At 40.8% G+C, this 14,844-nt stretch overlaps 1 protein-coding gene across 25 annotated transcripts in view; it reads right to left on the bottom strand.

The window, feature by feature from the left end:
* Nucleotides 1-6,027: 6,027 nt before the first annotated feature.
* DDX4 (DEAD-box helicase 4) overlaps nucleotides 6,028-14,844 on the bottom strand; it is a 108,282-nt gene continuing 99,465 nt past the window's right edge. For all 25 annotated transcript variants that reach the window (XM_038403228.2, XM_043514777.1, XM_038403232.2 and 22 more), the window contains one exon: nucleotides 6,028-6,798. In XM_038403228.2, the coding sequence (XP_038259156.1) occupies nucleotides 6,715-6,798 (84 nt within the window). In that variant the 3' untranslated portion in view covers nucleotides 6,028-6,714. The remainder of the gene's footprint in view (nucleotides 6,799-14,844) is intronic.

The raw sequence follows: 14,844 nt of genomic DNA, 5'->3' as shown, positions 1-14,844 counted from the left end.
GGGTACTACATAACACACTGTAGTTTTGAAGATTAATAATATGACCCATGAAACAATTTTATTAACACCTGGAACAACCTCTTTGTATTTGTCTGTGCTTGGAAACAAGTACACACACGTCTAAATTCATTTTAATATTTGCCTAAACTTAAAAGTTAATTAGAAAGTTACAGGAAATGAAGCTGGGGTTCAGTTTTAGCAGAATGCCACTTGTATTCAGAGGACAATACATTCGTTGTAGATCACGCACATTCTGTGAATAATTGGTTTGGTCTTATTGCTACGTAATACCTACAGGGAGAGAAGCCAGACCTTGCTTACAGACAGTCCCCCAACCTGAAGCAAATACTCACCAGCAACCACACACCACACAACAGAACCATTAACCCAGGAACCTATTCTTGTAACAAAGCCCGTTGCCAACTCTGTCCACATATCTATTCAGGGGACACCATCATAGGGCCTAATCACATCAGCCACACTATCAGAGGCTCGTTCACCTGTGCATCTACCAATGTGATATGCCATCATGTGCCAGCAATGCCCCTCTGCCATGTACATTGGTCAAACTGGACAGTCTCTACGTAAAAGAATGAATGGACACAAATCAGACGTCAAGAATTATAACATTCAAAAACCAGTCGGAGAACACTTCAATCTCTTTGGTCACTCGATTACAAACCTAAAAGAGGCAATTCAACAAAAAAGCTTCTAAAAACAGACTCCAACGAGAGACTGCTGAATTGGAATTAATTTGCAGACTGGATACAATTAATTTAGGCTTGAATAGAGACTGGGGGTGGATGGGTCATTACACAAAGTAAAACTATTTCCCCAAGTTTATTCCCCCCCCACTGTTCCTCAGACCTTTTTGTCAACTGCTGGAAATGGCCCACCTTGATCATCACTACAAAAGGTTCCCTCCCCGCCCCCCGGCTCTCCTGCTGGTAATAGCTCACCTTACTTGATCGCTCTTGTTACAGTGTGTATGGTAACACCCATTGTTTCATGTTCTCTATGTATATAAATCTCCCCACTGTATTTTCCACTGAATGCATCCAATGAAGTGAGCTGTAGCTCACAAAAGCTTATGCTCAAATAAATTTGTTAGTCTCTAAGGTGCCACAAGTACTCCTTTTCTTTTTGTTAATACCTACCGTAAGTTTTAAGATAGAACGTAACTCCATCTCATGCAGAAAATTCATTGCAAAAAATGGAAAATCAAGACTAAACGTAAGTACTATATTCTGGGGAAAGCCAAATCTATGGGAATAGAGTAACTAATAGGTAAAAACAGAGTCCATGCAGTAGAACTGATAATATTTGATGATTTTAGCATACGTCTACGCTTTAAGCTGGGGATGTAATTCCTAACTCAGGAGACATACTCATGCTAGCATGCTAAAAAAAAAAAAAAAAGTGTAGGCATGGCATTTTAAGCAGTGCGAGGGGCTGACTAGCCTACCCAAGTATATACCCACCCTAGACACTAGTCATGTATACCGGGGAGGAGGAACACACTAGTCCCTCCCACTGATTGCGACACCCCAAAGCTATAATATTTTTAGCAAGCTAGCACAAAGCTAGCGCAGGTATGTCTCAAACTGGGTTTTACAACCCCAGCTTGAAGTGTCAACATACCCTTAGTGATCATGCCTGTGGTGGTCAAGATCTGAGCTAAAGAACATTCACACATCTCAATGGTCTTGATGAGTACTGCTTACTTGTGACAAAGTGATAATTTCACCAGCTCTATGCCACCAAGGGAATAACCTTGTTCCAAAGGAACTGCCTGGTGGCCAGTTCAGGCAAAGCTAGGGTAAAGAGTATACATAACCTAGAATGAGAGCCCCGTATTGTTCTCTTGTGAGCCAGTATTCACATTGCTTTTATGGAAAGCCAGTTGACACCAGAAAAAGAAAAGAGCTGGCTTAGCAGCTTATTTTGGAGGAGGAAAAATATATAACTATAAATCTCTTTTTAATGAGTTTACAAAGAAAGACTATAAACATTCCTCACTGAAGAGTGGTTTTTAAGATAATTGTTTGTTTTATTATGGTTTGCTTTCCTGTGCTGCAAACAATCATGGAATGGACAATCTTTAAACAATGAAATGAAATGTTGCCAGGCAAGGAACTTTGAAATTAAACAACTATTTTTAAATATTTATATTACTTTATTCCTTATGCTTTTAAATAAATCTTCAAGTCTCTTACCTTAGTAATCCAAATTTTATATCCAAACACCAGAATAATCCAGATGGTGCAATTGCTGACCTCACACTAGGTCAATAAGACCTGGCATTTTCACTCAAGGCTGGCAAGAGGTTGCAGCATTGACTGTGCCTTTGCAGTAGATGCGGATGACAGCAGTTAGTAGTATTCTATGTGCTGCTGAAGCACAAGAAATATTTTGCAAGTGACCGAGAGAACCACGTACTCCCAACCCAACCTATGTGCTTCAGAACACAGGCCTCTTAGCAAAATCAGCAATTTTAGTGCAGCCAGAATGGCTGGAGTTAGCAGCACTTACTGTTACTGTTTCAAAGAACCCAGGAAAAGAGCATGCATCATTCAACATATTACTGACGCTGGCCTGGTAGGACTGTGCAGCAGCAGCCAGACAGGTGCATGCAACGTATCACAGAACTACTCTCTCAATGAAAATGAGGGGGTGAGAATTAGCACAAGTCACTGGATGGAGCATAGTCAACAGAAGAGTAAACCAACTGTTGTCTTGTACATACATTTTCATTGAAGTTGGAAACTTGGTGACCGAACTTATAATTGGTCTAAACCAGGGGAGGGCAAACTACAGCCCACGCAGGCTGCGTCCGTCCCATCAGACCTTTTAATCCAGCCCTCAAGCTCTTCCCGGAGACCTTGGTCAGGAACTTGCCCTGCTCCACCTGCCCGGCACTCCCGCCGGGGAGCAAGGTCTTGCCCCGCTCTGGCACTCCAGCCGGGGAGCGGGGTCTGGGGCTTGCCCTGCTCCACCCAGCCAGCACTCCCCAGCCCCTGACTCACAATTCCTTGATGAGCGCCATCTTCCCACAGGCAGAGCCACACTGCCCAGACTCAACCGGCACCGCTTACCCTGACTTCACCATGCTGTTTCCGGGATCAGAACCCCACCCCTACATGGCAGCACGCCCAATCCCCGAAACACCATCCTCCTTGCGCCAACCTCCACCTAAACTAGCCAATGATCGAGGCCAGTAGCATCGCAGGATACCGCCCCTAATAGAGTCCGATTAGGAACCGCGAGCTCCTTCATCAATCACTCCCCAAAGCACTGCTCCTCCCAGAGACTCTCCTCATTTCTCATCAGCCAATCTCCTCAGCCCAGACCCTCCCGGTCTCCTATGGCCCCACCCTCAAGATTCTCGAAACTGCCATGGGGCCACATCCATCCCAGCTAGGGTGCCTCCCCCCGTGATGGTGCCTAGTACAGCTGCCTGGCAGGCCCCTAGGAGTCCCTGGTACTGCCCCCGTAGAGATCCCCCATGTGCCACACCCCACAAATCCCCTTTCCCCCACTTCGGTAATTGTGAGCTTTCATGGCCCACCATACAATTTCCATACCCAGACGTGGCCCTCAAGCCAAAACGTTTGCCCACCCCTGATCTCAACCCTTTGAAAAAATACCATCCTTACTGCCATATATGGGCCAAATGCTGCCTCCATTATACCCATGAATCATAGCCCTCTGAGCATATGACTCTAAAGGAAACTATAGGTTTAATCCGACAAAAATTTGTGACAGCAAGATAAACCAAGGTTGTGCTTCAAGTACAATACATCTTCCTCTTAGCAGAACTCATCTAAAATTCCGGGAAATTATTTTTACCAGATTGGACACAAAACTAACAGCAAGGAAGGATCCTTCAAAAACAAAAAACTCAACACACTGAAGATACTACTTATTTTAGAATAACAGAGCTTTAGACAAGTCAGTTTTTCCTTTTGTTCAAAACACCAATCCTCCCCCTTCTTCTACTGGTTCCAAGAAAAAAACCCAAACAGGGCTCTCAATTTAAAAAAAAAAAAATAAAGGGGGGGGGGGTCAACTGTGTTGTTAGCCAAATGTGTTCAGAAATAATCAGCAGCTACTAGTTTTTCCATAGATGAGAAACTAAGTAGTTTTATAAGGGGACAGAGCCAAAAACAGTGCAAACTCGCTTGGTACAGAAGACGGTACAGTCTATGTAAGAGAATACCAAGTGTTAAATAAATAAAAGTTGTATTTCCTTTGCTAAAAGCAGGATAATCTTCAAAGGCTTAGGAATCCTGTTGCCTCTACAGTACTAATCAGACAGATGCTTTACCCAGCTCTGGACTCTATAACCTCTCCCAATTTGTTTATTTTGTAGAAAGTTCCTGGTTTTGACCAAAAAGGAAGAGTACACGACATCTCTAATGATCAGTGTGAGATCAAGTACGTCTCCGGGCAAGTGGTATCTTCAGCTAGATGCTATTTTTATATTTCTGAAAAGATCCCTGATGTTTTGGTTAATGCCTTTGATAAACTAGATATTTCCTTTAAAGACATGTGTCTATTTGGGGAAGAGCAGTGAAAACTGAATATAGTCCAGAAAACCTTGAGGATTATCTTGCTTTTAACAAAGGGGGCATGATTTATTAGAGCATCATGTGTGAACAATTTGCAGTTTCAAGCCAAAATTTTGTATCCTGAAAAGATATATCAAGGAAGTTTCTGTAACACTGAAGCAATCCTGAAATAGACAGGACAAAAAAAAATTAGAAGGCAAGTGTGCAAGAGAAAAACTAAGTTACAGCTAGTGAGCTGAGACAACAAAATTAAGAGGTCAGGACAGACATTCCTTCTGTAAAGATACAAGGTGAATACACATATACAATCTCATGCCCCTTCACTTTTCAAATACCCGCCTCTTCTAAACTGGAAATAAAGAAACCCACCACATTTGGTTAGGATAAACAGAACAAGACTCAAAAGAAAAAGGTATATTTACGGTGAATTGCCTTTTTCTGGTTGCCTTTGGTTGATGTTTCTCTGGACTGTGGCCCTAATCCAAGCTATTTCCTGAAGTATAAGGTGTGCAGAAGACTAGCGGCAGGAGGATGTGGACAAGACTCCAATTGTTCCCCAGGGTCTTAGCTTTCATTTTTAAAAGTTAAGTCTTTCGCTATGGTTGTGAAGAAAACTTTCAAAATGTGAAGCAAATATTATGCTGAGATGTCTGCCTCAATTTGCAGAGCACTTGAAACAGCTGCGGTGTGAACTCCCCCATTTATCTCAATGTGTGCACTTAGCTGCGAAGGATAAAGCTGTATTAGTCATTTTACTGTATGCAAAACGGAAAGGAATATCACTGTTATGGCAAAATTTGCTAATATTCTGCACATTATAGGTCACTGATGTATAAGCACAAAGGACACAAAGATCAACTGAATCCAGAACATCATTAAAGCAATCTTGTCTGGCAGTTAAAGCTCAGATTCTTTTGTACTGCAAAGCAACTGGACAACAGGAGGATAGACACTTAGTATCACCGTTCTAAGGTATGTGGTCTTGGGGTTAGCTTAAGTGTGGTTTACCCAGATGCTAACTGCATGAGCTAAGAGAGGAAAAATAGGAAAGGTTTATTAAATCAGATTTGAGAGACACATTTGAGAAAGGAAGAGGCCCCAGACAGCTGTTCCTTGGGACAGGGCAATGTTACTACCTACCACCCACTAAAATTACATACAATTTAAGTCAACATGAAGGCAAAATGTTTAACATCTAGTAAAATCAAGATTTAAAATGTGAATTTTGTATTTTAAGAAAAGTTTTTTAAAAAAATCCCTGTGATTAGCTGTTTTGTAAAACAATTTCCCTATAGTCAGCCTCAGGATGGATCCATGATCTTTTGTTTTGTACAGAAATAGTGTCCTTAGAATACATGTGATGTTCAGTATTTAGCTGACAGACTTCATGTGTCGGAAATGGATATTATAAAAGCCTACTTCATAACAAAGTCAAGATAAAAGCAATCAGCAATATAAGACATAATCCTCAAGTTTTTATTAAGTATGTTTACAAGCAGACATCTGCAATAGCTCTTTACAGGCCAAAGTGACATGTCATCTGCCGTACACAGTATTTTACCTTTGACATATTTGAAAAGTTAAATTATTTTGCAGTTACAGTTTTAAATTTAAGTAAGCCCTTTATAACGGAGTCTTCATTCTCAAAGCATCTTTTTGCAACGTTGTGTAGTTCACATACAGATTATGGACTTGTAACTGATAATTTGGACCAATTTTCTGGTTTCTTTTTAAGAACAAAAAATGAGAGAAAACTGTAAGGGGAATTTCACACGTTCTGAAACAAAGAATACTTACTCACTGCCAAAGTATCATCAGTAAACACTCTTAATGATAGTTTTTGTAATATACTTTCAAGAATGGAAGTCTTGGTCCAGGACGTATGAAACTTGTTAAAATGCCTTTCACAAAGTATACCAAAAGTAGCAAGCAACTCATGGAACACTGTACATTTAGTAGATCCACATTTCTGATGGAACCACCACTTTTCAGTAACACCAACAGTTTTTTAAACATTTTAAGTATTTTACATAACTAAATTCTTTACTGGCTAGTTAAGTGAACATCTCTCACTTTACAAGTCTTTAAAAAACAAAAACTTTTGTATCAGAACCAAAATCTATAACTTGATACTGTTTTAGTCTTAATCCCACGACTCATCAGCTGCTCTTGCAGTATATGACATAGTAAGTCCTCCTGTGTTCATACTGTCTTTGCCTTGGTAAGTCTAGAAAATAAAGTTGATACTAACTTGTAGACATTTTAACTTTAAAAAAAATTCATCTGTTTTAACCTGAGTCAAAGCAATATAAAATCTTACTCTTACCATGACTCTGTGTGTGTGTGTGTGTGTGTGTGTGTGTGTGTGTGTACACGTGTACACACACACACACACACACACACACACACACACACACACACTGACAGAGAAAATTTGTTAGTGATTTATTTCCCTTCTGGGACTGACTCCTCCCCCACCGTCAGACATTTGGGCTGTGGCCGCCTCCCTGCAAATAAAGACAGTTCAGATTTGTCCATACAATTACGGGGTTTGGCCATGCCCATTTTTCTATTTGGCCAGATAAATTCTTACAAAGTTATATGGAAACACTGAATTCCTGGGCTCAAGCACCCCCCACTGCAATCCCCCAAACAGAATACTGACATTTCCTGGTCTAGTCTGTAGCCAATAGGTCTGTTCTTGGATATTCCCACCTTTGAAAGATGCTGTTCAGGATCTAGTTTTTGACAGAACTCTCATGATCACCTGAAAATTGCTTACTGAGCTGATTCTCTAAGACATTCTGCAAGTCTGGCAGATATAGAGCCACTTGATGGGATTTTATGATCGTGCCAATTCCAGAGACTAAAACCTTTATAAAGGGAAAGGGGAGAACTGTGCTCCTTCCTCACATAATTCAGTCCAGTTGTGTTGTTTGTCATTACTTGACTTGTCGATACATGCAGCAGGGTTAGACAACTACTGTGCACACTAGGCAAGTGGCTCCGAGTTCTAGAACATTTACATGGAGGCGACTTTTCAGGTGAATCCAGAAGCCGTATGTCTAAGGGTGATCTATATGAAAGGAATTCTCAGGCAACTGGTACCCTCATGTCCACATGATATCTGCTGGGTAGATACTGATTTCAGCCACCTTTGAATGGATTGCAGGTCAAGTCTGATATGTGGTATGATAAATATACAAGTCTGAGGCATACTTTTACAGATGTCTGTGTGAGAGCATGTAGATGGCTGATGAGAGCTACCAAGGTCTGGAACCTTGCCTGCAGTAGATAAATTCTTGCTGTTCTCAGATCTATTCTGGCTCCTCTTAATTGCATCCTGTAGAGGTGCCACTTTTATTTGCTGGTTCCAGTAGCCCTTTGTTAATGAACATGGCAAGCCTTCCAGGCCTGGGAGACGTCCAATAGTGTAAGAAAAATCCTGCAGATTATCTCCACAGAGATCTCCAAGGTGTCTGCCATATGATGTAAAAGATCTTGAAAGATTTTAAAAATAATTCAGCTAACGAGAAGAAAAAGAAACTATAACCTTTTCTGGTGAGCAAATGGATATTGCTGCTGGAATCATAGTCTCTTCCCTTTCCTGCAGGTGTTCTTCCTCACTGTCCTGTTCTTGCTGATGTAGGCTGTGGAACAGTACCAACAGACTTCAATACACTCATACCAATGGACGAGGGAGGGAGACTGAACTCTAGAGGGGACAAGCAGAAGTGTTCCTAGCTGGCTGCACACTCAAAGTAGGCCAATAAGGCCAAGACTGTATATTGGAGGGGTAAGAGGCTGGGGTCATGGGGGTGGATATCAAGGTGGCTGCCCCCCATGAAAACCTTGCAGTCTGCTGCAAATTCCCTATGAAACCAGTAAGGCCCATTTAGAGTGAGACCTAAGTAAATGGATGGAGCATTCCTCCCTGCTGCATTCAGAAGGGAAGGAAGAAAAGAAATACTCTCTCTCTAAGTGGGTACTATTCTGACTAGTGTCCTAGGATGTTCTCGAATCCCCATCACAATCAGAGCAGCAGCATTCATCAGTAATGTGGCAAACAGTTTTCTAACGGCAAACGAGAGCAGCAAGGGTGATTGTCTCTTTGCTGTCACTGTGTGATTGCTCAGTACAAAGAATGTCTTCAATGCCTAGAAAGTAAGTACCTGAAGTATAAGCAATAGAGCCTTTGGCACAGGAGTCATCAGCACCTCATGCACTGTTAACAGTACCAAGATATCAGATACAGGGAAGTGTGCATTGACACTTCTGGGTACTTGGTGACTGGTTTATGCCAAGTCATTAGAGGAACCTAATGTGAGCCATGAACTGCCTTTTGGCTGAGCAGCATGAGAAGATGCTGTAGTAAGGTTAGGTTTTTGCTTCATTTTATTAGGCCCCACAGAGTATGACCTAGGGCCCTGCTTGGTGTTTGAGGTGTTCTTTCTTACCCCTTTCTGAGGGCTGGATGTGAGGGGGGCGGGGTCTTAGCTGCTCTACCTGACTCTGTAGTTGAAAGTTGCAGTCTGCTGGACGAATGACCCCAGGAGCGTGGAGTAGGGCCACAGTCCACAGAAGCACCAACCAAAGCTGTTTAGACAAAAGGCCCTACACCAAGCCTGAAGTTCAGAGGAGGCTCTTTCTAATCTCTCCAGGAGAAAGTTCAAGATTGACCTCTCTTGCTTCCAAGAAACTGCAGAAAAAGGAGCAGAAGACCTGACTAAATACTGGGGATGTGTCCCCCTCCAAGGTAAAAAGAGGCAGGTAGGATTTGTGTTTTTAAGCGGAATAGCCACATCACAAGACGGGCCAGTTTTGAACCATGGAGACTACAATTCAGACAGTGCTATTTGATCCCAATACTGTGGGTTCTCTAAATCTAATAGAAAAAGTGGTGGGGGTGGGTTTTGTTGGTTGTTTGTTGTTTTTTTAAGGCAATGGATAAACAAGACTACTCTGCTAAATAGCATCAGGGAAAAAAGATGCACAATGTCCAGAGTAACCTGACACTACAAAGGCCCCCATCTTGCTGTCCAGGGAAGTAAGAAGAAACTGAGGGATGGCTGGGCCCACTCCACTCTTTATGCTCACAGGTGGACAGTACAAATGCAGACATAGCTCAATGGATATTGGCCAAAAAAAATCCAATCTTGAGTACACGCACACCGTAAGTAGAAACCATGTGGCCAACGACTCAAAGAACTAAAAGAATTTTCTGACTAGACTGACTAAGGTATTTTAGCTGCTCATTTCATACAGTCATACCTTCTATTTGGGGCATTGATGGTTTTGAACAAAATGGGGGAAAAATGAGCTACTCTTTTTTATGGTTAAAGTAAACCTGGTTCTTGAAGATGATCTACCAAGAATCATGACCTCTAAAAGCAGTGATCCTGGAAACTTTTGTTGCTGTGATTGAAGCTAAGTATATCTTGAAGAAACAAAATACAAGGCATTAGATTCCATTTATTTTAATGGAAGAGTCTTGGGATTTTGCAGCCTTGTAAGTGAATTCCAGGTATGGAAGACAAGGCAGAAAAGAGCCTGTATTTATAATACTGTTTAACTCAGACATAAGATCTGATGGTGGGAAGCCAAACCCAAGACAAGACCAGGCCATACGGTAAGAAACCCAGGAGCTGTAAAATACATTTTGTTAAAATCAACCTAAAAAACCCTGTAAGAATTCTGTCCGAGTTCTTGATAAGCCATGAGTATGGGAAGACTGTGCAAGGGTAAAGGTGTATTGCTTTGTAGAGCCCAACAATCTCTGGTCCTTTTCCCTAGTGAGGGCCCTCAACTTTGCGTTTCAAATGGATGTGAATATGTCTACTTAGCTCCCTGGATATCATCTACAAAAGTGATTCTCAACCAGGTATACATGCATCCCTGGGAGTATGCAGAGGTTTTCTAGTTCTTTGCCTAGTTTTACAAAAGGCTATATAAAAAGTACTAGTGAAGTCCATACAAAACTCAAATTTCATACAGGCAATAACTTTATATGGCTTTATACTATATATTATACTGACATAAGTACAATATTTATATTCCAATTGATTTATTTGATTATATGATGAAAATGAGAAAAAGCAATTTTTCAGTAAAAGTGTGGTGAAACACTTGTATTTTTAGGTTTGATTTTCTAAGCAAGCAGTTTTTAAGTAAGGTGAAACGTGGCATACGCAAGACAAATCAGACTCCTGAAAGGGGTACAGTAGTCTGGAAAGGTTGAGAGCCACTGATCTAGAACACTTCTTGATGAAAGAGCCACCCTGACTTATCTGCTGATAGTTTATTCAGCCTATTTTTGTTTACTTGATCCACTTGACGTATGGATAGCCTCCATGGATCTAGCCAACCTTACATTCAAGAAAGATCATTTAGATAACTTGGGAAAGGACGCTTGTAAGCCTGTCACTGTGTTGTCTGACTCAACTCAAATGGGCTGCTCTCTGAAAAGCAGACAAGACCGCTTGCATCTCTAGAGTATTAATGCTTCAGTGTCTTGGAGTTAAACCATGTTGCCTGTATATTGTGGTGTCCCAGATGCATTCCCCCATCCTGAAAGGCAGTTATCTCTTCAACATTGAGGAGATAATCCTATCACGTGGGCTACCCCTTTACAGCAATTATGGGACTGCATCGCCACAAACTCTAATGTACAGTCTTGCCAATGGAGTAATCCCTGTTTGTGAGACCAGAAGACCTAGTAGCTGCAGGTACAGATAATGCTGTTACATGCTGGATCTTTTAAAACTTTGCTATATTAAAAAGACAATGGCCATCTCCTTATACGTCTCAGACGCAGACATTAGCCGATACTTCTTAGAAGTAAAGAATAAGAGCTCCTCCTTAAACCATAAATGCAAGTGCCCAGAGCACTGTGGACAGCGGGCCTTTGACTTGCTTCCTGAGAGGTCCACAAGCATGGTGTTTAATATATTGTCTAAAGACAAACTTCTCATTCAGACTAAAGGGTAATATTTTGTATTAGTAATCGTGAATTTCAGGAGAAAACTGAAAAAATTGCTTTGACAAGAGCCATGCAGAATATGCAGTTTCTGCCAGATTCATGGATGTTAGCACAACTCCATTCTGAATTTTGTCTTAATTGACTTATCCTGTCTTTTGACCCACCTTCACCAACTTTTTAAAACTACGTTAGAATAGAGAGCATGGCCCTGGGCATCTCTTCTCTTGAGTGATAGGTTCTTGCCCCTAACTCTAGAAGAAGAAATCTTTCAGGATTGTTTGATCTTTCCATCCTTAAGAAATCAGGAAACAAGATGAAGAGATGTGGAGGAATCTGAAGAAAGTTATGCACAGATATTATCTTCTGTATCCACCTATTTGAAGTTGACAGGAACCAAGTGTTTGAGAAAGGAGACATCCTGGCTCCTAAGGCTTTTTCTGGATGAAGATCTGGTTGTGGAAGTAGGGAATCTGATCTGTTCCCTGGTTTTACTGTACATCATACTGTATGTAATTATTTTATTTATATATGTATATTACATACACACATACACATATACACACACACACTTTATTATATATATATAGTTTTATAAATAAATAAAACTAGGAAAGCCGCAAAGGGGAACATCCCTAAAAGATATCAGACCTTCCACTGGAGAACAAAGAGGATCCTGGAACTTTTCCATTAGAAGTGATTGGACCAGGAGTTTGAAAGGATCTTTGGACTTACGTCTTACGAGATCTTGTTCAGTGTGGTTTGTTGAGTCCCAAAAGATAAAGAGGACTGGACCTCATCCCTATAGAAGCATCACCAGGGGCATCTCAGGAGATGTGGGTGACAGGGAGGTCCAAAAGTCCATGATCAGAACTATAGAAGAGCTCCTTTTCTATGGCTCCTGAGGTGCTCTCCACTCAGCTGTTATTGTAGTTTGTTTTCCTTTTTTGGCCTGCCGAGCCACGATCAGGGAATGAGCAGATGTAAGCAGGGCACAAAAAGTGAGCTCATTTGGTCAAAATAAATAAATAAATAAAATCCAGGAAATTTTGGTCCCTTAAGAAAGAAAATGGGGGGCAGCGGGGGGAATGGATTTTGGCCATTGCTGCCCCGAAGATATGCTATGGAAACGACAACAATAATGGATGAGGTGGGAACACTGACCCACTACTTTGTTTGCACAGCTGGAAATAGAAAATCTAATAGAAGGGTGAAATGAAAGGTGGCCACGCCCTGAGTCTCACGGACAGGCAGTCTCTGAACTGTCCCCAGAATGCACAGGAAGACAAGCATAGCCCAAATGTCTTAAAACCATAAGTGATGTCAGGATCCAGAATATGTTCTGCAACAACTTTTTAGCATGATCATGGAATTATTTTGCTCCCATCAATATCATGTCTGGATAAGCAGCACAGACAATGTGCTCACTTCTACATATAATCCCCTTCCAGCTCAGACTGGTGAACAAGTGAGCCATATCAAAGCAGCAAAATGAAACTCAGCATGCACCTCCTTCATAGAAGGCAGATGCAACACTTCCACGAATGTAGGTGCTTCTGCTTCTAGATTAGTAGCTTCAGTAAAGCTAAGTGTCAAAGAGCAAGGGAATGAGAGAAAAATTAGGGGGGGAAATAAAAAAAGCAATGAAGATACTAAGCAAAACTAGGAGATTGAAACAAAGAATGAAAATCCCCCCAACGCCCAATCAGAAATGGCACTGTCAGTTAACACACAAAGTTGCCTTGAGAAAGGCAGATTCACACTTCTAGATATCATGGAAGCAATTGGAAAACTTGATTGTCTCCTCTGAAGGCAGAAAAATCAACAAAAAGAGCCTCCAAAATGGGAACAATTTTTGGGTATTAATTAGGGATGTAGATTCATTGCAGTTAACTCACGCGATTAACTCAAAAAAATTAATCACGATTGAAAAAATAAACGTGATCAATCGCAGTTTTAATAGCGCTGTTAAACAATAGAATACCAATTGAAATTAAATATTTTTGGATGTTTATCTACATTTTCAAATATATTGATTTCAATTACAACAGAAGATAAAGTGTACAGTTCTCACTATATTTATTACAAATATTTGCACTATAAAAATGATAAATAGTATTGTGCAATTTACCTCAGAAGTACTGTAGTGCTCTTTATTGTGAAAGTGCAACTTATAAAGGTAGATTTGTTACATAACTGCACTCAAAAATAAACCAATGTAAAACTTTAGAGCTTACAAGTCCACTCAGTCCTACTTCTTATTCAGCCAATCGCTAAGACAAACAAGTTGGTTTACATTTATGGGAGATAATGCTACCAGCTTCTTATTTACATTGTCACCCAAAAGTGAGAACAGACATGGCACTTTTGTAGCCAGCACTGCAAGGTATTTATATGCCAGATATGCTGAACATTCGTATGCCCTTTCATGCTTCAGCCACCGTTCCAGAGGACATGCTTCCATACTGATGATGCTCATTAAAAATATGTGTTTATTACATTTGTGACTGACCTCCTTGGGGGAGAGTTGTAGGTCTCCTGCTCTGTGTTTTACCGGCATTCTGCTATATATTTCATGTTATAGCAGTCTCAGATGATGACCCAGCACACGATTCATTTTAACAACACTTTCACTGAAGATTTGACAGAAAGCAAAGAAGGTATTAATGTGAGATTTCTAAAGATAACTATAGCACTTGACCCAAGGTTTAAGAATCTGAAGTGCCTTCCAAAATCTGAGAAGGACAAGGTGTGAAGAATGCTTTCAGAAATCTTAAAAGAGTGACACTCCGATGCAGAAACCACAGAACCCGAACCACCAAAAAAGAAAATCAACCTTCTGCTGATGACATCGGACTCAGATGAAAATGAACATGCGTCGGTCCGATCTGCTTTGGATCGTTATCGAGCAGAACCCATTATCAGCATGGACGCATGTCCTTTGGAACGGTGGTTGAAGCACAAAGGAAATACGAATATTTAGCGCATCTGGCACGTAAATATCTTAAAATGCCAGCAACAACAGTGCCACGTGAATGCCCATTACTTTCAGGTGACATTGGAAACAAGAAGCGGGCAGCATTATCTCCTGCAAATGTAAACAACCTTGTTTATCTGAGCAATTGGTTAATCAAGAAGTAGGACTGAGTGGACTTGTAGGCTCTAAAGTTTGATATTGTTTTATTTTTGAATGCAGTTTTTTTGTGCATAATTATACAGTTGTAAGTTAAACTTTCATGATAGAGAGACTGCACTACAGTACTTTTAAGTGAATTGAAAAACACTTATTTTTACAGT

The sequence above is a fragment of the Dermochelys coriacea genome, chromosome 5 (assembly GCF_009764565.3).
Source record: "Dermochelys coriacea isolate rDerCor1 chromosome 5, rDerCor1.pri.v4, whole genome shotgun sequence".
In the NCBI taxonomy this organism is placed as follows: domain Eukaryota; kingdom Metazoa; phylum Chordata; order Testudines; family Dermochelyidae; genus Dermochelys; species Dermochelys coriacea.
This window is presented reverse-complemented; position numbering and strand designations above follow the sequence as displayed.